General features: G+C 33.2%; 7 protein-coding genes across 7 annotated transcripts; 4 read left to right on the top strand and 3 right to left on the bottom strand.

Moving 5' to 3' along the window:
- Nucleotides 1-42: 42 nt before the first annotated feature.
- On the bottom strand, nucleotides 43-1,995 carry Tsp_00420 (protease regulatory subunit S10B). The gene is made up of 9 exons (XM_003376152.1): nucleotides 1,891-1,995; nucleotides 1,774-1,792; nucleotides 1,559-1,678; nucleotides 1,256-1,497; nucleotides 986-1,135; nucleotides 801-924; nucleotides 594-655; nucleotides 401-521; nucleotides 43-305 (listed from the first exon to the last, which is right to left on the bottom strand). Exons 1-9 carry the CDS (start codon nucleotides 1,993-1,995, stop codon nucleotides 43-45), a joined length of 1,206 nt encoding a protein of 401 aa, XP_003376200.1.
- Nucleotides 1,996-2,854: 859 nt separating this feature from the next.
- On the top strand, nucleotides 2,855-4,554 carry Tsp_00421 (deoxyhypusine hydroxylase). Its single transcript, XM_003376151.1, has 5 exons — nucleotides 2,855-3,328; nucleotides 3,383-3,473; nucleotides 3,531-3,659; nucleotides 3,748-3,983; nucleotides 4,507-4,554. The coding sequence occupies exons 1-5, from the start codon at nucleotides 2,855-2,857 to the stop codon at nucleotides 4,552-4,554; spliced, it is 978 nt and encodes a 325-aa protein (XP_003376199.1).
- Nucleotides 4,555-7,094: 2,540 nt separating this feature from the next.
- Tsp_00422 (branched-chain-amino-acid transaminase) lies at nucleotides 7,095-9,367 on the bottom strand. The gene is made up of 9 exons (XM_003376150.1): nucleotides 9,251-9,367; nucleotides 8,985-9,170; nucleotides 8,726-8,836; nucleotides 8,543-8,662; nucleotides 7,915-8,084; nucleotides 7,626-7,854; nucleotides 7,468-7,536; nucleotides 7,191-7,346; nucleotides 7,095-7,139 (listed from the first exon to the last, which is right to left on the bottom strand). Exons 1-9 carry the CDS (start codon nucleotides 9,365-9,367, stop codon nucleotides 7,095-7,097), a joined length of 1,203 nt encoding a protein of 400 aa, XP_003376198.1.
- Nucleotides 9,368-10,043: 676 nt separating this feature from the next.
- On the top strand, nucleotides 10,044-16,378 carry Tsp_00423 (putative trypsin). Its single transcript, XM_003376149.1, has 18 exons — nucleotides 10,044-10,121; nucleotides 10,867-10,919; nucleotides 11,280-11,322; nucleotides 11,376-11,415; nucleotides 11,577-11,590; nucleotides 11,615-11,880; nucleotides 11,933-12,204; nucleotides 12,269-12,414; nucleotides 12,470-12,773; nucleotides 13,092-13,117; nucleotides 13,545-13,804; nucleotides 13,947-14,212; nucleotides 14,264-14,409; nucleotides 14,471-14,506; nucleotides 14,535-14,806; nucleotides 15,261-15,360; nucleotides 16,067-16,151; nucleotides 16,302-16,378. The coding sequence occupies exons 1-18, from the start codon at nucleotides 10,044-10,046 to the stop codon at nucleotides 16,376-16,378; spliced, it is 2,484 nt and encodes an 827-aa protein (XP_003376197.1).
- A 173-nt stretch (nucleotides 16,379-16,551) lies between these two features.
- On the top strand, nucleotides 16,552-20,870 carry Tsp_00424 (insulin-degrading enzyme). The gene is made up of 11 exons (XM_003376148.1): nucleotides 16,552-16,713; nucleotides 16,869-16,915; nucleotides 16,955-17,144; nucleotides 17,190-17,278; nucleotides 17,451-17,787; nucleotides 17,833-17,963; nucleotides 18,026-20,043; nucleotides 20,122-20,246; nucleotides 20,306-20,515; nucleotides 20,587-20,703; nucleotides 20,757-20,870. The coding sequence occupies exons 1-11, from the start codon at nucleotides 16,552-16,554 to the stop codon at nucleotides 20,868-20,870; spliced, it is 3,540 nt and encodes a 1,179-aa protein (XP_003376196.1).
- A 117-nt stretch (nucleotides 20,871-20,987) lies between these two features.
- Nucleotides 20,988-21,847, bottom strand: Tsp_00425 (CybS family protein). The gene is made up of 4 exons (XM_003376147.1): nucleotides 21,803-21,847; nucleotides 21,547-21,739; nucleotides 21,300-21,447; nucleotides 20,988-21,244 (listed from the first exon to the last, which is right to left on the bottom strand). The coding sequence occupies exons 2-4, from the start codon at nucleotides 21,725-21,727 to the stop codon at nucleotides 21,067-21,069; spliced, it is 507 nt and encodes a 168-aa protein (XP_003376195.1). The 5' UTR covers nucleotides 21,728-21,739; nucleotides 21,803-21,847; the 3' UTR covers nucleotides 20,988-21,066.
- A 434-nt stretch (nucleotides 21,848-22,281) lies between these two features.
- Tsp_00426 (hypothetical protein) lies at nucleotides 22,282-26,623 on the top strand. The gene is made up of 10 exons (XM_003376146.1): nucleotides 22,282-22,309; nucleotides 23,335-23,417; nucleotides 23,474-23,486; nucleotides 23,877-23,993; nucleotides 24,217-24,261; nucleotides 24,605-24,778; nucleotides 25,027-25,179; nucleotides 25,457-25,672; nucleotides 25,922-26,218; nucleotides 26,574-26,623. Exons 1-10 carry the CDS (start codon nucleotides 22,282-22,284, stop codon nucleotides 26,621-26,623), a joined length of 1,176 nt encoding a protein of 391 aa, XP_003376194.1.
- Nucleotides 26,624-26,756: the final 133 nt, after the last annotated feature.

Genomic DNA, 26,756 nt, shown 5'->3' with positions numbered 1-26,756 from the left:
AAACGTGGTGAATAAAAATGAAAAATGTTATTAAGTTGTTGTTCATTTTTCACAACCATTTTCAATTTTTTTGCTATCTGCAATTTTTCTCGCGCCGTTCATAAGGTCGTCGTGAGTGATGATTTTTCGCTTTTGGCGGATAGCAAACATGGCGGCTTCGGTAGCGACGTTCCTCAGGTCGGCTCCGTTGAATCCTTCCGTTATTTTGACCAGAGAATCGAGATTTGCCGATGATTCAATGGGCATGTCTTTCGTGTAGATTTGTAAAATTTTGTAACGTGCAGCATCGTTTGGAAGTTTAATTTCTACAAAAATTAATACATAATAAATATGGAATCAAAAATGAATTTTTCTTCAGTATTTGCAATAAATGATGCAGAATATTTCAGTGAAAAGTTACCTATTTTTCGATCAATTCTTCCTGGTCGTAGTAATGCACTGTCCAAAGCATCAGGACGATTCGTTGCCATGATATACTTCACTTGTCCCAGTGGATCAAATCCATCAATTTGACTCAATATCTGCAAAACAAAGGTTTCAATGAATTAAATTAAATTATAAATAGGCAACATTCACGTTTAAATAAATTTCACCTCCATCATTGTACGCTGCACCTCTCGATCAGATGAATGAACATTAGCAGATCGTTTGCTACCTGAAAAACACAAATGCACAATGAATTAATAGAATTTATTCATTTATAGTAGATATTTTTGTGAAAGTTTAAATAAATATTTATTTGAAAAATATGCATAATGCTTTTTTGAATGAAAAGTTTGAAATAATCGTATTCTTCTTACCTATCGCATCAATTTCGTCTAGAAAAATTATGCACGGTGAATTTGCTTTGGCGTAGGTGAAAATTTCACGAACCATTTTGGCTGCTTCTCCAATATAGCTATCCGTGATGGTAGTTGCGGATGCCTGAAAAATTCAATATTACGAAACTCCATAAATGCATTCTTTGAAAATTTCCTTTTTTAACCTGTAAAAAAAGGCAGTCAATTTGACTAGCTACCAATCTCGCGATCAATGTTTTGCCAGTACCTGGTGGTCCGTACAATAGAACACCCTTTGGAGGTGTTATTCCAATACGTCTAAACAATTCAGGCTCTTTCATTGGTAACTCGATGACCTGAAATTTATGTAAAATACTGATGTTAAATTACTGAATGCAAACATATTATTATTATTTTTGAATTTTACTTTTATAAAATTTTAATTGTACAACAACGAATGATGATCGATTGCCTACCTCTCTGAGTTGACGGATTTCATCATCCAAGCCTCCAATCATGGCAAAGTCGGTTTTTTTATCTTCATCACTTGCACGCATGTTATAAATGATTGGATTAACTTCCGGCGGTAAAATGCACGTGATGGTCAGCGTGATGCGATCCACCCCGACTCGAGTATTTTTTTTCAATTTGTTCACATCCAACTCTTTCGAACATTCGCACAAATATTGCACATCTCCAGAAGTTTTAATCAGCACTGCTTTGTAAAATTTGTAAAAAAAATTTAAATTGATATTATTCATTTTATTAATATCCGTTACCTCTTTCATTTTGTACACTCACTACTTTTGCAACTAATGTAGTGGTGCCGCTTTTTACTCGGTCTAGCTGAAGTTGCAAATCTCTAATTTTTTGCATTGCCCTATCACATTCTTGGCGTTCTTAAAAAAAGATTTGTAAATATAAATTAGAAAAAAGAATTTGTTTTTTTTAAATAAATCTAAAAGAAAAATGTGCATTTCATTATTAACATAACCAAATGGATATGCCACTACCTGCATTCATAATAACAAAATAAAATAAAGGAAATAAAAAAAATACTTTTCTTTATATGCATCTTCATTTTTTTTATATGCTTCCAGTTATTCGTTACATGTAGCTGCAATTTCGCAACACCAGCATCATCTTTGGGTTTTTTACTTTTATCACTTTTCAGAGCTTTTTTGATGCAATCAGTCTGTTGTTGATTGGATGCCATTTTTAAAACTGATACAAAATACAGGTACAAGATAGAAGGGAAAAAGATAGAGAAAAGCAACCGTAGAAATATGCTGATGTCCGTCGTGGGCTATAATGAAAACGCAGCACTAAAGCTTGAACAACGGAACACAGCCGCAATGAACAACCAACCCGTTAACCATTTTTTGTTGGTACTTTAAAGTACTTTGCTTCAATCAAAATGTTTTAATGCTTTCTTTTTAATTTCAAATTTAAACATTGCTAACATTAAATCGAATTACAATTGCTGACTTCAATCAGTTGTTTAAAGCTGAACATTAAATGTGTATGCACTTTAGCGATTAAATATTATACAATAATTACAGTTGCATGATATTATACTTCATCTTAAAAAATGATGCGTAAAATATGACAAACGCTAACCAGCATCACAGTTGCGAAAAAAAACAAGTGAACGCTGCTACAAAGGTGAAGGACAGACAAAAAATGGCAATGTAGGCGTAACCAGAAATCAAAATTGACCAATCAGATGGTAGTGTGTTTGCCTAATCGCTGTGAATCTGTCACAGTAATTAAAATTTTTTTTTATTTTGGCCATTAAACGAGTGCTCGTATTTCAGTAATTTAAAATGGTCAATTAAGGCCCAAATTATTACTGTTATTTCTAAAGCAATGTCCCAGCAATTCTAAATTTTCTAACATAAATACAAATTGAACTTGATTATTCTGTCACGATAACCATAAACTCGATTTTATTGTAATTATTTGTAGTTATTTTTTAAATAAAGTATTTTATTCATGCTTCAGTATTATTTCAAATATATTAAATTACTGTATGAGCTGTTTTTCCAATATTTAGCACTGTGTGTTTTTAACAGATGTCAAGTGCACCTGAAATTGAACAGAGCGACATACTGATTCGAATGGGTAGCATTTTAAATTCTGAAATGGAGCCTATGAAAAAACGGTTCCGAGCTTTATTTACACTGCGAAATCTTGGAGGTCATGCAGCTATTGATGCAATTTGTGAAAGTTTCACTTCATCCTCAGCTTTATTAAAACATGAATTAGCTTATTGTTTGGGACAAATGGGAGACCGATATGCTAAGCCAGTGCTTGAGCAAGTGCTGAAAGATGAAAATCAAGAGCCAATCGTTCGACACGAAGCAGGTGAGACGAAAAATACTGATGTCATATTTTATTATATAAGTGTTGCGTTTTTGTTTAATGCGATCATGTTTACTGAATGCGAGCATTTCGTTTGCATATTTTTAGCAGAAGCACTTGGTGCAATCGCTGATCCTTCTGCAATCAGTGTCTTATCACAATATAAAAATAGTGCCATAAAGGAAGTATGATTTAAAGCTGGTTATTTGTATTTTTATTAGCTTAAAGATATTTTAAAGATTGCCCAGACATGCGAACTTGCCTTGCAGCGAATTGAATGGATTAATTCGTCTCCAGACGTTTGCTTATCGAATGGCGACAGAACAATTGGTATGCATTTGTAATGTTGAAAAAACATTTGATGCTTGATACCTACGTATTTTGAAGAGCCGGTTCCACCACATCCTGAGCATCTTCGTCAGTTGCTATCAATTGAAAATCTTGAGATGATTTTATTGGATTGCACTGCCAAGCTATGGGATCGCTATCAAGCACTGTTTACTTTAAAGCACATCGGTACTGAAGAAGCTATAAGCAGCATTTGCAAAGGCATTTATTTATTTATGAAAAAATTATAAAATACTAATTTGTTTGTGTAATTTAGGGTTAGAGAGTGACGGCAGTGCATTGTTACGGCATGAGGTAGCCTTTGTCCTTGGTCAGCTGGCAAATCCAGTCGCTATGGATGTTCTGCAGCGGCGACTTTGTAAAATGGATGAAAATTGCATGGTTCGTCATGAGTGCGCCGAAGCCCTTGGAGCAATTGGAAATTTGGAATGTCGACGCATCTTGGAACAGTTTTTGCAAGATAAAGAGAGAGTTGTTCGTGAAAGTTGTGAGGTAGCTCTTGATATGTGCGATTATATAAATAGTCAAGATTTTAATTTTTTTCAATAATAAACTTTTATACTGTTTTGTTTGTCTTTCAGATATTTTAAACTATGCAAACGGTTGAGATTTTAGATTGCAAATTGATTTTCAGGTCTTCTTCATTATACAGTTTTTAAAAAGATTATCAACTTCACATTTCAGTTAATTTATTGACAGTTTATTTTAAATCAATAATCTGTTGCCTAATAGCAGAATAATTTTGAAAAATTCTTAATGTGAATTTTTATTTTCCAGTGAGATGCGAATTTTTTTTCTTTCAGAAGCTTGAAATAAAAGAAAATAGTATTTAAAAACTGTATTGACATTTATCACATAATGTAATGCAATAATCTATAAAAAGGCACAAACATTTTCGTTTGTTATTACCTAGTCCTTTGAGACTGTAATTGCGAATCTTGAAAGGCAGCGAAATATCCGTTTTGAGGGGAATTCGGTTGATTTTGGGGAAAATTTTTGTTTTTTGAATTTGTAGTTTCTCGATTCCGTCCATAAGGGTATCCTGTACTTTCATATACATTAGATGGACCATAAGGCATTGGTTGATATTGGCCGTAGCCTGCTGATGACTGACCGTACGGGGTTTGTTGACCGTATTGACCATAAGAGGTTTGTTGACCGTATTGACCATAAGGGGTTTGTTGGCCATATTGACCGTAAGGAGTTTGTTGGCCATATTGACCGTAAGGGGTTTGTTGGCCGTATTGACCATACGGCTGCTGTTGCATTTGTTGATAATATGGTGATTGCTGTGGACCATAAACTTGTTGTTGCTGCTGCTGCTGGCCGTACGGATATTCATACCCTCCACCAGGAGCTCCTACTCCGCCTTCAATGGGAGAAGTGATGAATGGATAGCCTCCACCCATAGCTAACTGATTTTGATATGCATCAAACATTCCGAATCCCATCATGATATTTTCTAACTTATAAGGGCATTCCGTTGTTTCACCTGCTGACGCTGAAAATGTGGAATAAACGGTTGGATTTGTCATGCATATTGATCCGCCAGAATATTTCAGATCTTCTTCCTAAAAGTCCATTTTGTTCAAAAATCTTTTAGAAATGTATATTGTATAAGTTCGAATAAAATTCTTTAAACATTTTATTTCATGATACATTACCCAACAAGCAATAATACCAACGTAATAATGAATCAGAACATAAAATTGTCAAATATGAAAAATTAAAAACAATTTTTAATATGAAAAATGACTATTTTTAAAAATAATTATCTTTTGAAGTTACACATTTTTATAATGTAGTTAAAATAAAAAACATTTTAAGATGTTTTTTTCTTCATATTTAATTAATTTCAATTTTAAATAAAAAGTCATTTAAAGAAATGTGTATGATTTTAAATAAGAAAAGTATCTGTTTAAAATTACCGAGTAATTGCTTGTTGTAAAGCACCACATTTGTTTATTTTCACAAACTAGCCACTTTGCTTTGTCATCCCTATAAGAGACAACTTCTGTCGCTATTGTAATTGGCGATTTGATAACTTGGACAAAACCAACATGGCCTCCGCATGTGGAATGCTTTTTGGGACCCACCTGTGTCCATATTCTGATATTTGCTTCAAGTCGTCTGGTTAGGTATTTTGCAAACATGTCTGTAAAGTTTGGACGTTTATTATATTAAAGAAAAATTGTTTCACTTTAAATAAAATTGATCTTGCCAAGATGTGATCTTGAAGTTTTGCTGTAAACCTTGATGCGTGATGAACTGGTTAATGAAGTTGTTTGAAATTCTACATCATAAGCGAACGGCGTTTCTCGAATTTCATATTTTGGATTGAGAAAGTTGTTCAATTCAACAATAGTTTCTTTAAATGATGGCAAAATGCTGCTCCAATAAACAATCACTTCTTGATAAGTCAATGATTCCGCTAGAAAAATGAAATTATTAATTAATTTTTAATAATTGCTGTATAAGAAAGGAAAAAGAAATCGCACCAATTTGCCTCAAATGCGATTCGACAAAATTTAAACAAACAAACAGATGCCCATATGAAGTTTGTTCATTAGGCCATACATATTGTACCAAAGTTTGAACAAATCCAGGGACAGTATGCAGAAACCAAAATGCTTCATTGTTTTCTTCTTGATTGTTGAACAAAACAACTCCTACAACAGAATATGTACTTTTCAAACTACAAAACTGCTTGTTGTTCACCTTTTCCAGTAGATTTCGAACGTATGCCAACCATCATTGGTGGATCATTGTTATAAGCAAAGCCATTAATTTGTTCACTGATGGTGTTCATAAACAGTCCACTTAATGTTCTATACATGGCATTGTTATTTGTAGTAACATCGCCTTGTGATCTCCTCCATCCTTGTACATGTTGTGGCTGTTGCGGCTGTAGCTGTTGCTGCTGATAAGGAATTATTTCTTCTAATGCAGGTGTGCCCGGAGGTTTGTAAAGGACGTACATAAAAAATAATGCAAACTTAATAGAAATGAGTAGAAAAATAGAATAAGTTTTTCATTTACCAGTCAACAGTATTTCCACTTTCAAGTCTGCATGTCGTTTGACTGATAGTATCTTTTACAAGCATGAATACAACAAAAAGTGATAATTTCCATTTTCCACGGACACTGCTGCGATGTGTGCAGTTTCTGAGAAAACTTTCCGAGCAAGTCATCAGTATTTAATGACTTATATCGAAAAATTTGAAATTTCACTTGGATGAGTAAAATATTTTCACAATTTCAATGGAACTGCAAATTGCTCTTTGCTTTAAAGCCATTTTTGCGCTGAAATGCGTAAAAGTAAACTTAGTTAAGCTAAATTGATTAGCACCCCGCAATGCTGAACAAACATGGCGGCTTATTTTGTAACAGGTGAAAATTGGCAATCTTTCATTTCGTGCAATTATTTGGACAAATTCCTTCATGTTCGAGGATGTTCATGTTTTGCAATTTTCAATTTATTTCAAATGCTCATTTATGCATGCAAAAGTATACTTGCGTGTAAAAGTGTTTTCTTTAATAAGACAAGAAGTTCATCAAATTTACAAGCACACGAAATTATGTTAATTACAAATGAATTCTCGTTTAGTCCACAATGATTGTCCAATCTGATTTTTCTCTAATACCAAGCTATAAGAAGAAAAATTACCTACAGAGCATTACGCATTGAAATATAATTACTTGAATTTCATTTATTGTTTGATACAAGTGATGAATTAAAAATGCGTTTTTCATAGTTGGTATTTCATATTTATTCACAACGCTTCCTTCAGCATAAACAATTTCTGAAATTGGACAAATAACAGCCGCTGTGCCAGTACCGAAGACTTCCAGTATCTAATTGAAAAACAAAATTGAAAAAAATAGAATTCTTTTTATATTTAAAATTTATGTTTAAATTAATTTTAACAATAAAATTGCAACTGAAAATATTAATATGCAATAAATTTTTGCTCACTCGATTTTCTTTTAAAGCTTTTAACATTTGAGGCATTGTGAATTCCTTCTCTGACACCTTGAATTCATTCTAAAAATTTGATCATAAATATCCAACTTTAAAAAGCATCCAAACAATAAATAGAAAATGGTAAATAATCATTAAAAAAATCAAGTTACCCATTCTCTAGCAAGCTCTAAAACAGACTGCCTGATAATGCCTGGAAGTACTAAACCGTCAAGTGGATGAGTAATAAGTTCTTTTTCGCCTTTTTCGTTCACCCAAAATACAAAAATGTTCATAGAACCGACTTCTGTAATTGCTTGTTGAGGCCCATTCAGCCATAAATTTTGGCTGCAACCATATTCGTTGGCTTTGCTTAAGTGATATAATGTTGGTGCATAATTTCTAGAAATTATTTGAAAACTTTAAACATTCTCCTAAACAATGCTTAATTATTGAACTGACGCTCCTAATTTAAAGTTTCCAGCTCCTCCATGCCATGATCGAACTACTGCAGGATTGGCAAACAGTGACACTGGTTTAATATCATGGCATCCGGAACCATAATACGAGCCCACCGGGGATGCAATTATGTAAAGCAGAGCTTCATTCGAAACACCAATTCCAAGTGTTGGCTAAAATTTTTTATTAATATTCTGAAGACACAGGAAAATATTTATTATTACAAAGAAATACAGCATTGTGAAAAAACACTATTGATTAAAATTGATTGGTCAAAGTTCATTAAAAAGAGTTTAATCAAGATTGTCATTAAAATGTTGATTATTGCATTAAACACTTGATTATCCTTGGTGCTTTTGCTACTAAATTAGATAAATTGCGTTGTGATTTTCAACATGAACAAAATTAGAAATTTCACTTTACATTATCAATTTATCGATTAAACTGATTTCAGTTATTGTTGGATTATCTAGTTATTTAGATTATTTACTGGCCACTTTAATTACTACTTCAAAATATCAAAAATTAAGCTTCTTTAAATAATGAAAGAAAGTAAAAACAAAATTTTTTTGTTTGAATTTTTCACATGACACTAATATCTCGCTTTCAATTTATTGTGGATTTCTTTCACCTCTGTCGCAATCATTGTTGGCCTAATGTAGAGACTGCAATGGGAATCTTTGGGAACCCATTCTTTTTCCACACCAATATATTCAATCAAACATTTTAAAAATTCTTCAGAATCGAAATTCTAAAATAATTAGAATGTAAAAGATTCATCACATACGTCGTTTACTTAAAAAATGTAACTTACAGGCATGCAGCAACGATTAACAGAGGACAAGAATCTCAGAACATTTAAGCGTGGTCGAAATAGGCGAACTTTCCCATCCACTCCTCTAAAAGCTTTCATTCCTTCAAATGCCTAAAACGCAAAATTTTTTTTATCATCTTTACCATAATATTTTTCTTAACTTTACAGTAATTGCAATTTAAATAGAAAATAGTCAGTATTAATTGATTTGAAAAATGAAAAGGAACAAAAACAATACTTCAACTGCGTAGTGAAGTACTTTTGCAGCAGGGTGCAGACTAATGTTACGGAGAGCAGTAATTTCAGGATTTTGCCATCCATTCCTCAGATTCCAACCCACAATAAACATGTGGTCCGAAAAAGTTTCACCAAACTGCAAAAAACTTCCACTTAATTTTTTCTTCTTCTCTTCTTCAGAAACTTTTTTAACAACAAGAGTCTTGTGCTAAAATAATATTTTAAACTGCAAATATTTATTAATTTGAACAACAATAAAAATGAACAAAAAAAATTTCCATAATTTACATGAAACGTGCCACATAATAACGGAAGTGTCGCACTTGTGACGTAGCGTTGCTGAACAACAGCATAATTCGAATTGCTCTTCATGACTGTTGAGAATGTTTTTGAAAGTAGGTTCATCGTCATATTTCTGAAAATATCAGAATCGCCCAGGTTTTGAAGGAACCAATAATGAAATAATAATCACGTAATATTATACATTTCATAAATGCATTCACATAAATGGTGTATTAAAATAAAAAATGATCAAAATATCTAATATTTTTTACTAAATAAATTATATATTCAAAAAATATCGTTTGCATAAATAATGATATCTGAAACTGTTTTGTTCAGTCATACAAGCAGTATCAGTTGGTATATTTATCAGATGAACAGAATAGAATGCGGTGCTGCAGAAAATTGAAATTAATTATTAATATAAAGGACAACGACAGAATCTGTTACGCAGTGCCTGATTTTTTCTGAACTAATCAATAATTAAAAATGGAATATCCAACTCAGTAGAAGTAAAAGAATAAAGGGTAACCCAGTAGAATGCAAAAACGAAGATCAGAGTAGATGATTAATCACGCCTCAAGTGGTTGAGCGTTTGGAGACTTGAATTCAAAATTTCATTCACAACTTTATCATGTACAGCTGTGCATGATTTTGCTTGCTTTGTTGTGCAGAGGGAATTTTTAAAGCAAAAGGCAGTAAATCATTAGGAGAAATACTTTCATGCATAATAACAACATTTCAAAACGCAGATGCATTTCAAGAAATAATTGCTGATCACTTGTTAATTATATTATCAATGGAATTGAGCAGTTCTATTGCAGCTCATTCCAGCTTTACATACCCAGCTTTCACTAAGAAAAATTTCCAATCAGCAGTTAATAAGAAATGCAACTGTAACATGTAATGTTAATGCAAATCAATTGCGATAATCAGAAAATAAATAAAACATTAAATAAACGGAATTTCATGCGTATTATTTTTATATTAATATTTGATTGACGTCTGTACTGAAGTAGGAAAAAGGAAGCCAGCTAATTCATCACCTACTGTTAATGAGTAGACCCAATAAATCTTAATAAATAAATCTTAATTTGAATTATATATATATATATTTATTTATTTAAAATAAAATTGCCCGGAAGTAGAATTTCCTTTATTTAACATTTTTTTAAACGTGATGCAGCATTATAATAAAGTGGTTAGAAAGCATTTTTAAATTACTTTTTTATTTGATATCGACAACACTATTGTTTTTGATAATTAAAAAAATTTAATTTTGATATTTAACAGATAACTTCTAAAAATAAAAAAAAGTGGAGAAAAATACAAATGAAGTTACTTTCATTCAAACTGTATCATGCAAGTTATTAAATGAAAATTTTACATTTCAACTTGCATTAAAAACTTTTAGTTTTAGATTTTTTCAAAAATTTGTTTATCACTATTGTTAAATAACTGCTGCATTATTTACTGTATCCATAATCCATGAGCTTATGGCTCAATTTTCAAAAATAGTTTTCAATACTTCACTCATACTTTAATATAAAATTAAAATGAATTTCATTTGTTAATTCAAAGCTTACTTTGAAGTTTATTTATTTATTTATTTTAATTTTTAGCTCTCTTTTACTAAAACTACTTTTGTATTACAGCGTAGCTTAATATTCATAAAGTAAAATTTTTAATCAAATCTAATGTACAATACTGAATTTACAATTCGGAAGGTTAACTTATATGCACACATCCAATGCTCAGCTTTGATTGCAAAGTAAAAGTTCTGTTGAATCAGCATTTTCAAAGCAAATTTGCTTGGTCAGTGTAGGAATTCTGAAGTATAACTATTCAGTGGTAAAAATTTTATTCACATTGAAGAGCAAATGATAATTTTAACGTTGTTATGTCTCATATTCATTACGGTAAGCTAAATTTTTTTGAATTAAAAATAAATGTTTCATAAACTGCATAGTGTAAAAATAGAATAAAGTACTTTTTTGCAATCATATTCTGCAAATTATAAAGTAATTTATTCTAGATATTCTGTTATTTATAATTATTTCATCATATTTGTGGCAAAGGTGAGATCATTATCAAAACTGAAAAAATATCTAAACTCATGCTTGAAATTGAGAATCGACATAAGGAATCATTTTATCAAAATGATGCTACTCGTATAATTTTAAATTAAAGTTTAGTCAAACATTATATTGCATTTAATTGTTAATCCTGAAAAATAAAGCAATATTTTGGCAATTCTATATGCATCATGTATTTATGTAATGAAATTTTTTAATTTTTAAATTATTTTAAATTTTGAATCTTTAAACTGCAGCTCTTCAACTTGAGGTAATTCAACTTTCAAAATTATAGGCAACCTACGTTGAAAACAAGAAAATTAATTGTGGAATAATAAATTTTGAAGAAGCAGAAGATTCAAATTCAAAAATTATTAAAGCGAATCGTATTGTTGGCGGTTGGGTGGCTGAAGAACATTCCTTTCCATTTATGGTAGCAGTTGAAAGGTTGACGAGTTCTAGCAAAGTGTTTGCTTGTGGTGCAACGTTGATTCAGTCCGAACCAGGCAACGGCACCAAAATAGTCTTAACAGCTGCTCATTGCATATTTTCTCAAATCATGTAGATTATAATATATTAAAATGTATTTTGATGAAATATTTTTTTAATTTAGGAAAGGAGCTGTGCATCCACAAAATTTTGTAGTCTCGGCTGGAATTCACAATTTATACAAACAGAATGAAGAAAAAAATCGTCAAACTGTGCGCGTCAGGAATTATTTATGCCACGATTTTAGTTTCGCAAAACAACGCAATGATATCGCTCTACTGTTTTTGGATGATTGGATTATTTATAATAAGCACATATTGCCTATTTGTACAGCAAAGGCGGATCAAGCTGCACCAGATGACAGTATCTGCTTTACTGCAGGTTGGGGAAAGACAGGTGAGATGATCAATTTAAACAATCAAAATAAACAAATCATGTAGATTCAAAAAATGATTGATAGAAAGTGCACATGTCAGTGATGTATTACGCATTGTGGATGTTACTTTTTTTCCGGAACAAACTTGCATAACTAATCCAGGCTCACCCTTTGACAAAGAGACCATGATATGCACGGCAGGATATCCGAGAAAATCTGGAACATGCATGGTATTTTTATCCTTTTAGCATGCTATTTGTAATTTGAATATCTTGGCCATTTTAGGGGGATTCAGGAGGTCCTTTGGTTTGCTTTGTAAATGAAAAATTTGTTCAATTTGGAATTGTAAGCTGGGGTTATAAATGCGGCGATATTACAGTTTTTACAAAACTTTCTCGATTTTCTTCCTGGCTAGAGGAATCCATGAATGACAAAGAAAATTATAATCCACCTGTGCCTAGTTTTCCAGCTTTTCCAAGCAAAATTCATGCAGTGCAGCAAATGAAAGCCAGCTTTCCTCCGCTATGGACTTTTCGAAAGCCAGCATATTTAATTCCAAACAGTCCTTCAATTTCAAGAATTTTATACGGTTAAAGTATATGCAACATTTATATGTATAAATGAAAATTAAAATCAAGTTACTGAGATTCAGACATGCAAAAATATTAATTTATAAATAAAAAAAATGTATTTAATAAATAAAAATTTGAATTTTATTTATTATAAATAATGTTGCCACACGCTTTGTGTGTTTATATTGAATAAATCAATAAATTGAAGGAGATTTATATGTAGTGTGATTCATGAAAATTAGTGAATGTCATATACTGCAGATTTAAAGATTTTGTTTTTAAAATATCATTAATATTAAAATACTGAAAGATTTTCATAAAATTAAACATCTCAGAATTTATTTCTTTTAAAAATCGTCAGGTTTTTTAGCATTTCATCAATATTTTGTAATTTTGCAAATAATATTGCTATAGGTATACAGGAAAATTTTACATCATCATCAGCGTATCGTAATAATTAATATTTACATTAATATACAGTTTTTCATTATATCTGTAATCTAAATACAAATTTATTTTTATTGCTATAAAAAGATGAAAAAAAGGAATTCATAATTACACGAATGCTTTTTTTAGTATAAGCGATGTCATTCATAATTATTATTAGTGTCATATTATTTGAGGTATGTTTCCTCCGTAAAGTTTCCAAATCACTTTACTATCAGGGTCAAATTTTAAATTTGTTTATTATTTCTAAATGCTTGGAAAAGTTAAAATAAAGAAAACAATATTTTAATATGAAAACTGTAATTCAAAAGTGAAAATTTTGTTTTTTTTGATTTGCTTAGATATCATCAGCAATGTGTGTTGAAATAGATTGTGGTTTGATCACTGTGGATCAGAGTCCAAAGAACAGAAATGAAAATTCCAATCGTATCATTGGAGGTTGGACAGCAGAACCACACACTTTTCCTTGGATAGTAAAATTGGAAAGAGTTAAAAATTTTCAAAGAAAATTACTCTGCGGAGGTACGCTTATACAACCAAAGAAAAGCAATGGAACAAATTTTGTGCTGACTGCCGCCCATTGTACTGGATCATTAATTTTGTAAGACAAATTAAATATTTTCAGTTGTATTCCTTGAATTAAATATTTAATATTTAAGCGCTTTCTTTCTTTATTTAAATGATATGATTTTCAATTTAAACGTTTAGAAGACACATTAGTTAAGTAATCAATTTCTGATTAGAGATCATTTCCATCCACATGAATTGTTAGCTACGGTTGGCATTCATGATGAATTAAAAATTAATAATCCACATGAACGAACTGTACGTGTGAAAAGTTACTTACATCACAATTACAATGGAAAGACACTAAAAAATGATATTGCATTGTTACTGTTGGATGAATGGATTACTTACAACGAACATGTGCTTCCAATATGTCTTGCTGAATATGAAGAACAACCTCTGACGAACAGTATATGCTTCAGTGCTGGTTGGGGAATAACTGGTGATGAAATTTAAATAATAATATTATCTCATAAACATTTTCTTATTTTAGAAGATAATCTGCCAAGCAAAGAGCTTCGTATAGTGGATCTTGCTTTTCAGTCTGAAGAAGTTTGTATGTCGGATTCGGATTCGCTGTTTGATAGAAAAACTATGCTTTGTACAACAGGACAAAACAGCAAATCAGGAGTATGCATGGTAAATTAAACATCTGTATGCAACTTTTTCAGTTTTACATAATTTTTAATGTATTATTTAGATAAGGATTAAATCCAAATCAAAGAAACAATTTTTAGTAAAAGTGTCAATTATTTAAATTTTAGGGCGATTCAGGTGGACCGCTGGTCTGCTACTATAAGAATAAGTTTGTTCAATTTGGCGTAGTAAGTTGGGGTTACGAGTGTGGAGAAATTGGCGTCTTTACAAAAGTTTCTCACTACTTCTATTGGTTAAAAAATGCCATGCAGAGTCCTGAAAAATTTCCAAATATAATTCACCAACCAATGCCAGCAACAATCTTTCACAGTGCAACATATCCGACAATTTTTCCTTCTTTTCCATCGTTGTGGATTCCATTTCACCCATCGTTTCCAATGTATGGCTGAACATTGAAAATTAAGCGGAAATGTTAAGGACGTTAGAAAAATTGTGAATTTCAGTAATTTTGAAATTAATATTTTAGAAGTAAAATGTCCACCAAATTTTTTAAATTTAAATTTATTTGCTTCATTTCAGTTATAGTGCTTATTATTTGAAAAAAATTACAATAAATTCTAATAATAATTAAAAATATTATTATTAATAAATTGTTTTAATTGTTGAAACTTTTTTTGTTAAAAGAATTTGAAATGCTTACCAATAACGTTTTGAAATACACAGAACAGTAAAATACAGTATTTGTACCTTTTAATCAAACAACGGTATTGAAACGTATCAGGTAAGAAGGATAGTTAAAATTTTTTTGCCAAATTTTTTTAAACGTAAAATTTATAAGCTTTATACACTGTATATCGTTTTGGGCACTGAAAAATATTATTTTTACTATTCAGTAGTGTGGCTGACCGTTTGCTTGAATTTTTAGAATATAAACTGCCTCATATTCGTAAATCAAAGTATACCTTATTCTACCAAAGTTTGCATAATTCTCACGTTGAAATTGTCCATACTTCCGTGAACTTTTCATCATGTTTTACCTACGTTCTCTACTGAGATTGCCGCATTCCAATACTTTATTCAGAAAACATTCGAAAGTGTTTTTTTCTTTAAGCAGGTATGAATTGATTTATTGGTGAAAAGAAGTTTTCTTTGAGATTAGTATGAAATAGTTTGCATGTATTTGACAGTGAGCAAAAAATGACTTCAGAGAGAGTTAGTTTTTTTACAGAGGAGGTTTACATTTCATCAAATATATGGGTTCTGTATATATTTTATGGTTTATGAACATCTTTATTGCATAAATTTGTGCGTCAACAGTTGATGGTATTGTTCGCTTTGTTAATTTTCCAAATGACATATTCTAACATTTAACAAACTGTTTCGTGAAACGCATCTATAATTGTTTTTTGACTTGAGAAATACTGTTTTAATAAGCATGTTTTACTATAAGAAGGGAAGTTTATTATTATAATATTTGGTTATTTTCTTATCATAGCATGTCGTAATAAGAATTGCTCCAATTCTACTTTCGTTTATGCTTATTTATGAATTTCATTGTGATGCATGTTAATTAAATTAATTAAATATGTGCTCATTTAAGTGAAGTATGAGGTTATTCAGTTTAGAGGTATTGCTTTCATTTCTCATCGTATTTAGCTTTGTGATTATTGAGAATTTTGAATGTCATTGTAAATGTAAGCTTTCCACTAAAGCACTGATCAACCGCAGCAGTAAATTACTCTTAAACCAATCAGATGATAAAGCAGTTTACACAAAATGGCACGGTTTTTTGCCCGTTTTTCTGATGAAACAATTCCTCATTCTGCGGCATCTACTAAATATAAGAACCGACATTGGTTTTTCATTGTTCTCTACCTGAAACTGTTGTTAGAAGGGTTAAAATGAAAAGTTGAAATTATACTGCGTGCTTTCAGTCGAGCTAGAAGTTGCTGATACAGTGAAACTTCGATTATCCGAACACTTTTTCGTAAGCCAACCTGCATTTCATTAATACTGTAACATTCTGTAGGTTAACTTTTATGTCCGGTATGTCTACTGCTAGAAAGAGAAAGGTTTTGAGTTTAGAGCAAAAGCTAGAAATGTGTAGACTAGTGGAGAGCGGCGAGTCGCTCATAGTTTCAACATCCATCGCAGTCGACGTTAGCTGACTGATTTGTGTCGCACATGGATACTTCGAGTAGCTGTTCTTCACGAAAATCGATGAAAAAAGCGTCAAATAGCGCGCTTGATTCAGCAGTTTACATGTGGTCCCTCCAGAAACGTGCACTTGACCAACTAATAAGCATGGGAGTCGATTTCCGGAAATACATTGCGAGTACCAACCGAGTTTAAGCGAGTAAACGGCAAATAAAGTCGTATAATAAACAGAATGTCTGCTCTTCCGCGTCTAATTGAGAATAACGGTTATAAACGCTTCAATTACGTACATACATTTTGAAAAATTGAAAACGTCTGATTATCCGAAAATTCGATTATTTCAGGACCCCCAAAAACCGAGTGTTCGGATAATCGGGAGTTCCCCTGATCTGTATTTTGTATTTTAATTTGAATATAAACAGGAGTGAAGGACCAATGAAATTGTTGAACCAATCAGAAATCGCGGTCATTGTCTTGGTCTGCAATGGGAACACTCCTGGTCTAATTACTCTTTGTTTTGGTGTCCTTTGCACTTTGGCCGTTGTTCTTTGATACTTGCTCGTGGTTGCTTGTCATTGCTCTGTACTTGCTTGCATCATGCCCGTGATTACTTGTCACTTGTAAGTTATCTGTTTTTTTTAAAGGGAAATCTGAAAATTGTTTAGATTACCTCTAAAGAATGTTACGACGCATGCAATTTCCCGCTTGTTTCAGAATGTATTAATCGGTTGCTTTATGCATCTTGCATGCGCATGTTTGTGATTAACATGTGATTTTGAACATGGAATTTTTTCAAAAAATTAAACTGAGCATTAAAAAATTAGATTTGTAAAAAAGGTTCTTATCGTGATAACCTATTCATTCCTATTATTTATGTACTAGTGTGAATATTTGTTTTGTAATTGAATTAGCATATCTGTTTATAGATCGAATTCAATGTTGAACGAAAGCGCCAAATTTATCAAACATCGCAACGACAATATAATCCAATCTCCAGAAGATAAACGCTCTTATCGAGGACTTGAATTGAACAATGGTTTGAAGGTTTTGTTGATCAGCGATCCAAAAACGGACAAAGCAGCCGCTTCGTTGGATGTTAGCGCTGGTGACTTTGCTTTTATTTTTGTCGATCATTTTGTATTGGATTCATTGTTTCGTAATTTGTTAGGCCACATGATGGATCCTTGGAACATGCCTGGACTGGCCCATTTTTGTGAGCACATGTTGTTCCTTGGAACGAAAAAGGTACTGACCCTGTATAAGGTATTAACTAAAATTCGATTGTAAAATTTCATCTTTTTTCCGTAGTACCCAAAAGACAATGAATATCAAAGTTACTTGGTCGCTCATGGAGGAAACTCGAACGCTTACACGTCGACTGATCATACCAATTATCATTTTGATGTAGCCCCCGAATTTTTAGGCGGAGCATTGGACAGGTATTTGATTTGATTTGATTAAATTTATTTTGCATGGTAAAATTTCTTTTTTCATATTGCAGATTTGCCCAGTTTTTCATCGAACCGTTGTTCACGGTGAATGCTACGGAACGTGAAGTGAATGCGGTGGATTCTGAGATGAGAGGTAATTTGCAAAGCGACAGTTGGCGCGACTATCAGTTGGAACGTCATTTGTCGAATCCGAAACACGACTACAACAAATTTGGAACCGGCACGCGGAAAACACTTCTGGACGACGTGCTGGCCAGAGGCGATGATCCACGCGAAGCTTTGTTGCAATTTTATCAAAATCATTATTCGGCTAATTTGATGGCGTTGTGCATAATGGGCAAAGAGTCGCTGGATGAATTGCAGGCGGCATACGTGCCGACATTTGCCAGCATTGAAAACAAAAAATTGGAAAAGATCGTCTGGAAAGAGCACCCATATACGGCCACAGAGCTCGGCTACAGGGTCAACGTGGTTCCGGTGAAAGATTTGCGTTCGATCAATTTCTGCTTTCCACTGCCCGACTTGCACGAATATTACACTTCGAATCCTGGCCACTACATCGGTCATCTGCTCGGTCACGAGGCGTCGGGCAGTTTGTTGTCTGAGCTGAAAAAGCACGGCTGGGTGAACACGTTGACCGCCGGACCGAGAACCGGCGCCCGTGGTTTCTGGTTCTTTAACATCGACGTTGAAGTGACCGAATCCGGCTTGCGCCACGTGGACGACATTGCTCAGCTGGTGTTCGAATACATCTCGTTGGTGCGCAACGAAGGGGTCCAAGAGTGGATACACCGCGAGTGTGAAGATTTGAACAAGATCGAATTCCGTTTCAAAGACAAAGAGCAGCCGATGAATCTGACCACCTACTTGGCGTCGGCGTTGCAACTTTATCCGATGGAGGACGTGATGTTCGGTCCGTACCGTATGGACCACTACAAGCCGGAGCTAGTGTACATGGTGTTGGATCAGCTTCGGCCGGACAACATGCTCATGACGGTAACGTCGAAAAGTTTCTGCAACGTCGTCAACTCGGCCGAACCCTGGTACGGCACCTGCTACCGCAAGAAGCCGCTGGGGAAGGAATTCTTGGAACGGTGCCAGGGCAACGGTGGAGCTGCTGGTTCTTCGAAATTCAAATTGCCCGACCCCAACGCGTTCATACCGACCGACTTTACCCTAGCCGACTGCACACAGCCGACCAAATTGCCACGCCTGTTGACCGGTGAACCGGGCGACGAGGATCCAATGGCGCGTGTGTGGTACAAAAAGGACGACGAATTTTTGACACCCAAAACCGTGGTTCGACTCCTGCTGAGAAGCCCGTTGACCAACTCAAGCCCAGGTCGTATGGTCGAAGCCCATCTGTACTCGGAGTTGGTTTTCGACGCTCTCAACGAGCACGCCTACAACGCCATGCTGGCCGGTCTCAAATATTCCGTCGTTTCCACCCTGGACGGCATACAGATCAACGTTTCGGGCTACAGTGAAAAGTTGCCGGTGTTGTTGTCGAGCATCGTCGACAAGATGTTGTCGTTGAAGGTGGAACCGCAAACGTTCGACCGGCTCAAGGAGAGATTCATCCGGCGTTTGCGCAACTTCGACATGGAACCACCCTACCAACAATCGATGTATTATTCGACACTGCTGCTCAGTGATCGTACATGGTCGAAGAAGGAACTGCTGCGCGAAGCAGTTGGCTTGAAAATTGAAATGATAGACGATTTCAAACGTGTATTATTCTCTGAAATGCACATCGAAGCTTTGGTATTTGGTAACGCATCGGAACAAAATGCGCGAGATATTTTAAATCAAACCAAGAGCGCTATTTTGGAGAAAATGGAACCGAAGCCTTTGTTGGCAAGTCAAGTAACAAGAAATCGTGAAGTGAAATTACAGAAAGGAAAAACATTCGTTTTCGAAGCGCAGAATACGGTACATCCGAATTCGGCGATTGAAATGATACTTCAAGTCGGCTTGCAAGAGTCACGATTGAACATGCTGCTGGAATTGTTGGTCCAAATATTGAACGAACCTTGCTTTCATCAATTGAGAACAGTCGAACAATTGGGTAAACATATAAATAATAATAATTTTAATTAACTATTTCATCGTTCAGAGATTTGCACATTTAATTTTCATTTCACAGGTTATATTGTATTTGGTGGCTTGAGACGTGCCAACGATACGCAAGGTTTGCACATAATTGTCCAGTCGGAAGAATCGCCCACCTATTTGGACGAACGAATCGAAGCATTCTTGTCTCAGTTGTTGGTCAGTGTATAATTATGTAAATGTGATGGAAAATATCCAAAGTGAATAATAATTTATAGGAAGATATTAAAAATATGCCGAGCGAAGAGTTCGAAGAGCACAGAGCAGCGTTGACGTCGAAACGACTTGAAAAGCCGAAAAAGTTGGTGTCGGCCGCTTCGAAATGTTGGTCCGAAATCAGCAGCGAACAGTACAATTTCGAACGTGATGAGAAAGAGGTGAACATACTGCAAACAATCACCAAAGAGGAGCTGATTGAATTTTACAAAGTAGAAAATTTTTTCATACAATTTTGCATGCTTTTCACACAACTGTGAAAAACAATTTTCCAATTTTACAGCAACACATCGCAGCCGATGCGCCGAAACGTCGGAAACTTTCGACGCAAGTTTATTCAAATAATTTCGAAATCAATTCTATCCGAACGAAACGATCAGTACTTGAAGATCAAGGAAAAGTAAGATGAAAAAATGAAACTTGAAATTTTCTCTTTAATACAAATCCTTTCAGCTGGAAAAGATCAAGAATTTGATTGATTTTAAAAATAATTTGCCCCTTTTCCCACGCATGAAGCCGGAAATGGAAGTTCCCCAAATTGGTGTTTTGTCAACTGAAGGAATTTGAAAATTGGAAGAACAAAAATACAAGGATCCGGTTAAATAAAGATTAGAAAAATAACACGTCAACTTAAATTGTACTGTGTGTTAACTATTTTGAAGATTAATAAATGAACATGACATTTGCCCGAATTTTATTCACAGAAATAACTTTTTCTTTTAAAGCATTTGTCAGTCGTCTATGATTAAATGAACCTACGAAATCACAGTGACCAAATCATCTCGAACGCTTTCGTGATACCAACGTCAGTGTAGTTGAAATGCAACAAGCCGGCAAGCATCAGAATTGACACCAGGTAGATGCTTTTGGTGCACAACTTGGACAACGTTTCACCGATGACAAAGGGCCGAGCGTAGTCTTCAACCACGACATGCAACCCACTGAAAAAAATTGGATAATTATTCGAATTTGAAAAAAAACAAAATTAAAACAAACAAATGAATGTGCAGTCCAACTGCCACAGCCAGCAAATTGTCCATGATGCCGTTGTGGATGAACAAAGCCGCCGGAAATAACGGCAACATCGCAGCAGCAAGTACTCGTTCCAATTTGAACACAGTTGCATGGTTGGGAGGGATTTCTCCTAAAATTGAAATCAGTATTTGAAAATATCGCACTTGTACAATTAAATGTATAATCAGCACCAACGTTATATACAAATCACTTTGGAAAACCGACTTACGAACTTCAGTGGAAGACGCGCGAGTAGCTAAAGCTAATGTTGTTGGAGAAGCACGTGGAAATATTGGACTAGATGGTAAAACATTCTTAAGCAACGTTGGCAATTGACCACGACGAAAATTAGGGTTAGAAAGCAAAGCAGATGCACGTCCCAGATGACAAAATCGAACTGTAGAAAGCATGTTCAACGAACTCTAAAAATGGTACAAATTACTAGCAAAACAACATACTTAAAAATTAAAATAAAATAAACGTACATTTAAAACTGATAATGAAAAGTGTTAAACAGCTGCTGACTGCTTCCTTACTCTACGCACTAGCAAACAACTACAGGTGGATAATTGAGACATTCAAGTTCAAATCTGATAAAACTACCGAAATAAATTTATAATCTTGATTTCTATCATTTTTACATGTATAAATATTCAATATTTGTTTTTCTTTATTTATATGTAGTATTATATCAACTTACAATGCTTTAGTTAAAAAGACATTCTACAGTAATATACATTTAAAAAACTTATTTATTAGTTGATGAATTACCATGACATCAACTGTTGTGTTTCCAAATATACTATCCAAATATCCATAATAGATACCCCTAAATAACTGTATCTATAGGATCTAACTGATTTTCAAGTTAAATCATTCCTGCTGACGTGTTATAAGTTATCATTTACGGTAGATATTCACATTAACGTTCTTCAAGTTGCTGTACTTTGGATGGTTTGTTTGAATGGTTATGTGGAATAGCATCTCAGTTGGTGAGTTTGTTTTGAATTATAATTTAAATTTGAAAAACGTCAAACAAATAAACACTTAACAATGCCAAAGGTATGAAGAAGTTTTAAAGTTATCAAATAGTTAAAGTAAGAAATATTGATCATCAATCAAATGTATGTTTAAGCTGTTGTATTAAAATTTTTTGTTGTGCGCAGAAATGTATTTTGTTTTGTTTCTTTTCAAACAATAATAACGATGGCATTTCAATTTTAGCATGTTTAATTTCGAAACTTTTATATTGTAATTAGCCGGTTTATTGTGTTGTGCCGTACTGTTATAAATTACATTTTTATGACAAAGAAAAGAAATATTGGTAGTTGGAAAGTGTTTATGTTGCTTTTTGTTCATTCATGTTGATAATACTTTTATGACTTATGTGCTTTTGTTTTATGATTTTAAAATTGTTTCTAAATTATGCATGTAGGAAATGTAATGTTGTGATCATAGATTTACAGTGATGAAATTTGGTCTTTCTTAATTATGTATAAAATACTGACCGTAATTTTCGTATAACTGAAGCGAATTTTAATTTTATAAGAAGCTGCATTGTGATTAGTAATGTTTTTTGTGCACATCATTTTGTTCATCTTTTTTGCGTAACATTTCTTTTATATTATTTGTAAATGTATGTGTTTAAGCAGACTTGATAATTCAATTACACTATTAGAAGTTGATTTGTTTAGGAAATCTGCAAAATTTACAATTATAAGTGGGCGTGACGGACGGTAAGCAAACTTTTAGATTGCATTTTCTCTTTTAATACTGTTTCATGATGATCCAGATGACGAGTCAGATTTTGCTGTTTCAGCATGATGTAAATAGTGCGAGGCATTTGCCTGAAAAATGAATTTCTACGCATAAATTTTTTCAATGTTGAATTGTATAAATTACAGAACTGTCTTGTTTTAGGGATTGAATATCATGACAAGCAATGAATGAAAGGTATGGTGATGAAAAAAAGCAGGTGCAATTTTATGATTATTTTTCATTTTTTATTGTCATTCAGTTATTATGCTGATTCAGTTGAAGAGTCAGATTTTGCTGTTTCAGCATGATGTATATAGTGCGCGACATTTGCCTGAGATGGCTGTTAGAATTCTGCGCATTTGATGTTTTTATGTTTTGTAATAATAAAAATATTTTAGAAAATGATATCTCGTTTGGACGTGACGACAAATTTCGATCCAGCAGAAATTTCATACTACCGAAATTTACATTATATTCATCATTGCTTAATAAATTATTTATGATCATATATTGTTGTACTTTTACATCATTTTTCTTTCATAATTGATGCACTGATGAAATAAATACTTTGTAAAATTTTATGAATTGCATTTAAAATGAAAATTTATTACTTAATATTTTTGATTGGAGGTTTAAAAAGCTAATATTATTTATATGCAGATTGACAGAATTCTTTTTCAAAAATGAATCTGTAGACAGACAGCATGTCAATTAGAAACTAGATTTTAAACTAGAAGCACAAACTTGTTTTATAAATTTAGGTTATTGTTTATGAATTTTTAAATTATGTTTTTACTTAAGTAATTGAACGAGAAGCAATATCCTCACTGATATTGATACTGACGAAATTGATAATGAAATACAATATTTGCACAATGTTTGCATGTGTATTGCTGATTGCATTTTGTCTACTAGCAGGTAATTAATTATAATTTTGTTTAAATATGATAAGGTTTATTTAATCAGACTGAACTCGTGCTTTCTTCTGCGAAATCTCTTTCCAACAGTAATTTTCTATGCATCTATTAAGATCGCATTGCAATTAAGGTTAATAATTTTTTAATATTAAAATTTGCTTTTGCATTGTATAGCAAAAATAAATAAAAATAATATTTGATCCTACTTTTACATTTATTTGTAGATGTGGACGCGAGTGATTCTGAATTATTGAAGAAACTTCAACGAAGTAAGCGAATTTTGTCAACAAAAAATAAATTTGCTTATATAAATCGTAACTTTTGTCATTGATCAATCAGAAAGACCAACAAAAGCATATATATTAATTAATTTATTTTTTTGAAAGAATGAAATTATCCATTTTTTGAAATAAATGCACTGAAAATAATGGGCATGCAGTTTATGATATTGCAATTGTGAAAAGCATATTTTATTGAAATGTGATGATAATGTGATTTTGATATCTTTATTTGTTATGAAGCATGATGAAATTACAATTGCGAAGGTGTAATTTTTAATAAGCATGTTTTTAATCAAGAATTGTGAATAGGTTGAAAGTTTGAAAATTTCAGTTCGACGACAGATGCTTGAAACTGCGATGGTAATTGACCGTGAGGAAGGTGAACCTTGTCCAAAAGTGATTGCGCCTTTTCACATTGGAGGGGATGCATCCTGGGGCAGACGGTATATTGGTGGAGCTTTTCTGAACGGCTTTACCCCGAAAAGAGGCCCATTCGCCATTGGAGGTTCGGCTGATTTTGCATTGCACTCTTTGAACTGGAACATAAAAAATGGACACTATTTAGTGAAAAACAGATCACCAGATTGCAATTCATGATGACATGCTAGCAAAGTAAAACTCTTGCAAACTTTCATTCACGGTCTCGTTGAATGCAATTGAATAATTAAAAAGGAAATTTTAATTTAATTTTAATTTAAGGGAAAAACAATTGTACGTGCCTCGCATTTAAATTTTCAAAATTCCATTTTACAGTGAAACGTAGAGTGACGGTCATTCAACGAGGACCCAATGAACCCTGCCCTGTAATTGTTGAAGACGATCGACAGTTTAATATAGACGCAGGACTTGGACCAACTGGGTTTGCGCATTTTCGTGGACATGGTGAAAGTGAACGCCTTGGTCGCGGTTACAAAAAATGGAACCTCGGTCTTGGGGTCAATAGGGCGACAGTGAAAAGCAAAGGAATAAACATTGGAATTCCACTCCAAGCGAGAATTGTCGATTTAAGATCTGCAAACTGTGACCACAGCATCATTAGAAAATTATCATAAACTATCCAAAATTGTCAAGCTATTTTATTTATTTATTTATTTAAATGAATTTTGAACTATGTTTTTTTCTTTCAATTTCTACAACAACCGTGGAAAATGCACTAGCTGGTGCTCAGCTGTCTAATTTTTAGGCAGTCGCAGTACTGTAACTATAATACGGCAGAAAGTTGGTCACCCGGAACCAATTGTTGTGGAAGATGACCGTTGGGCAAGTTTTGATTTTAATATCGGACCAAGATTGGATATGGACTTTTACGGAGGTGGAAATGCATTAATGGGTTCATCTCCGTTGACAATTCACAAACCATATTTCTGGGGAGGTGCAATTGATGGTCGCATTGGATGGGGTGAAGGAATTTACTTCAAAATGCCACTCGATTCGAGACTCATTCCACTAAATAATGACGACAATAATAATTGAAAATTTAAATTATATAAATATTTATTTTTTTGCTTTCTGATTTTACTCAATTTTATAAATGAAGCATTTTTTTCCCATATGTTCACAATTTTACAAATTTTCTTCATTTTTAATAGCAGCTATCAAACCGTGCCAAATAAATAAAATTATTTTGCGTATAAATTTAATGTTTTAGCGAAACGTTCTAGTCTTACAGTAATAAAACTTACGGACAAAGAATCATTACCAGATATTGTGGTGGAAAATCGTCGTGCAGCTTTGGAATTCAATTACGGTCACAAGATGGGAGCAGAAAGTTTCGGCTACGGTTCTGTAGTGAAAATCCATGAAAATCAATTTTCTCCGCATGTTTTGAATCAGTGGAGTGGCTCGTTGGAAGGCAGTGTTGGTTGGGGGCATGGAATAAATTTTGGTGCATATTTGAAACCAACAATCATTCGACTTGGTTATGATGAAAGTGAACCCGATTTGGGTAAGTTTCTTTTCAAATTCTCCAATTTCCAACACAACGTTTACTGTGCATATTCACTATTGATTGAAATTCTTTTTGCTGGAATAAAATTTCTGCTTAAATGTAAACGGCTATTTCTTTTTTGCATATATCTGTAACTTTCCTAAGATTTTTAATTGAAATATGATGACACAATGAAGAAAATTTATTTATTCATTCTGCTGGTGCTGATATGATACAGTATACTTTCAAAAAGAAACTATTGTACTTCATTTTATTATGTATGAACATCAATAGATGAAAGGCACAGTAATGTTAATAATGTTAATATAGATGTAAAAAAATTAGGGTATTATTATAATTATTATTGTTATAGACGACTGTTGTGTTCAGGATGAAAGTTTTCCAATTGGAATATCTTCGTGATTATTATTACCATCTGATGGAGAATCCGCATCTGGATAGACAAAGCTGGAATCGTTCAACAGTGGAAAGCAGCGAATCAATTGCATGGATGATTCGAAATAAAGCATGCCAACGGTGGTGAACTGATTTCGAT

The sequence above is a fragment of the Trichinella spiralis genome, assembly GCF_000181795.1.
Source record: "Trichinella spiralis strain ISS 195 chromosome Unknown Scfld4, whole genome shotgun sequence".
In the NCBI taxonomy this organism is placed as follows: Eukaryota; Metazoa; Nematoda; class Enoplea; order Trichinellida; family Trichinellidae; genus Trichinella; species Trichinella spiralis.
This window is presented reverse-complemented; position numbering and strand designations above follow the sequence as displayed.

Excerpts from the sequence above, each read along its gene's own strand:
- Tsp_00420 (XM_003376152.1), bottom strand. The coding sequence starts at position 1,995 with ATGGCATCCAATCAACAACAGACTGATTGCATCAAAAAAGCTCTGAAA. Across the intron at positions 1,498-1,558 it reads GAGTGTACAAAATGAAAGAG|CAGTGCTGATTAAAACTTCT; the intron begins GTAACGGATATT and ends AATTTTACAAAG. Across the intron at positions 522-593 it reads TGCAGCGTACAATGATGGAG|ATATTGAGTCAAATTGATGG; the intron begins GTGAAATTTATT and ends TTTGTTTTGCAG.
- Tsp_00421 (XM_003376151.1), top strand. The coding sequence starts at position 2,855 with ATGTCAAGTGCACCTGAAATTGAACAGAGCGACATACTGATTCGAATG. Across the intron at positions 3,329-3,382 it reads AAAATAGTGCCATAAAGGAA|ATTGCCCAGACATGCGAACT; the intron begins GTATGATTTAAA and ends GATATTTTAAAG. Across the intron at positions 3,984-4,506 it reads TTGTTCGTGAAAGTTGTGAG|TTTCTCGATTCCGTCCATAA; the intron begins GTAGCTCTTGAT and ends TTGAATTTGTAG.
- Tsp_00422 (XM_003376150.1), bottom strand. The coding sequence starts at position 9,367 with ATGAACCTACTTTCAAAAACATTCTCAACAGTCATGAAGAGCAATTCG. Across the intron at positions 8,085-8,542 it reads CAACAATGATTGCGACAGAG|CCAACACTTGGAATTGGTGT; the intron begins GTGAAAGAAATC and ends AAAAAATTTTAG. Across the intron at positions 7,347-7,467 it reads AAGCTTTAAAAGAAAATCGA|ATACTGGAAGTCTTCGGTAC; the intron begins GTGAGCAAAAAT and ends TTTTTCAATTAG.
- Tsp_00423 (XM_003376149.1), top strand. The coding sequence starts at position 10,044 with ATGGAATTGAGCAGTTCTATTGCAGCTCATTCCAGCTTTACATACCCA. Across the intron at positions 14,213-14,263 it reads TGCTGGTTGGGGAATAACTG|AAGATAATCTGCCAAGCAAA; the intron begins GTGATGAAATTT and ends TTCTTATTTTAG. Across the intron at positions 14,807-15,260 it reads TTTCACCCATCGTTTCCAAT|TAGTGTGGCTGACCGTTTGC; the intron begins GTATGGCTGAAC and ends TTTACTATTCAG.
- Tsp_00424 (XM_003376148.1), top strand. The coding sequence starts at position 16,552 with ATGGATACTTCGAGTAGCTGTTCTTCACGAAAATCGATGAAAAAAGCG. Across the intron at positions 16,916-16,954 it reads ATCGGGAGTTCCCCTGATCT|GACCAATGAAATTGTTGAAC; the intron begins GTATTTTGTATT and ends ACAGGAGTGAAG. Across the intron at positions 17,788-17,832 it reads AGGTACTGACCCTGTATAAG|TACCCAAAAGACAATGAATA; the intron begins GTATTAACTAAA and ends TTTTTTCCGTAG.
- Tsp_00425 (XM_003376147.1), bottom strand. The coding sequence starts at position 21,727 with ATGCTTTCTACAGTTCGATTTTGTCATCTGGGACGTGCATCTGCTTTG. Across the intron at positions 21,448-21,546 it reads CGCGTCTTCCACTGAAGTTC|GAGAAATCCCTCCCAACCAT; the intron begins GTAAGTCGGTTT and ends TTTCAATTTTAG. Across the intron at positions 21,245-21,299 it reads GTTGGACTGCACATTCATTT|TGGGTTGCATGTCGTGGTTG; the intron begins GTTTGTTTTAAT and ends AATTTTTTTCAG.
- Tsp_00426 (XM_003376146.1), top strand. The coding sequence starts at position 22,282 with ATGGTTATGTGGAATAGCATCTCAGTTG. Across the intron at positions 25,180-25,456 it reads AAGTGAACGCCTTGGTCGCG|GCAGTCGCAGTACTGTAACT; the intron begins GTTACAAAAAAT and ends TCTAATTTTTAG. Across the intron at positions 25,673-25,921 it reads TGATGGTCGCATTGGATGGG|CGAAACGTTCTAGTCTTACA; the intron begins GTGAAGGAATTT and ends TTAATGTTTTAG.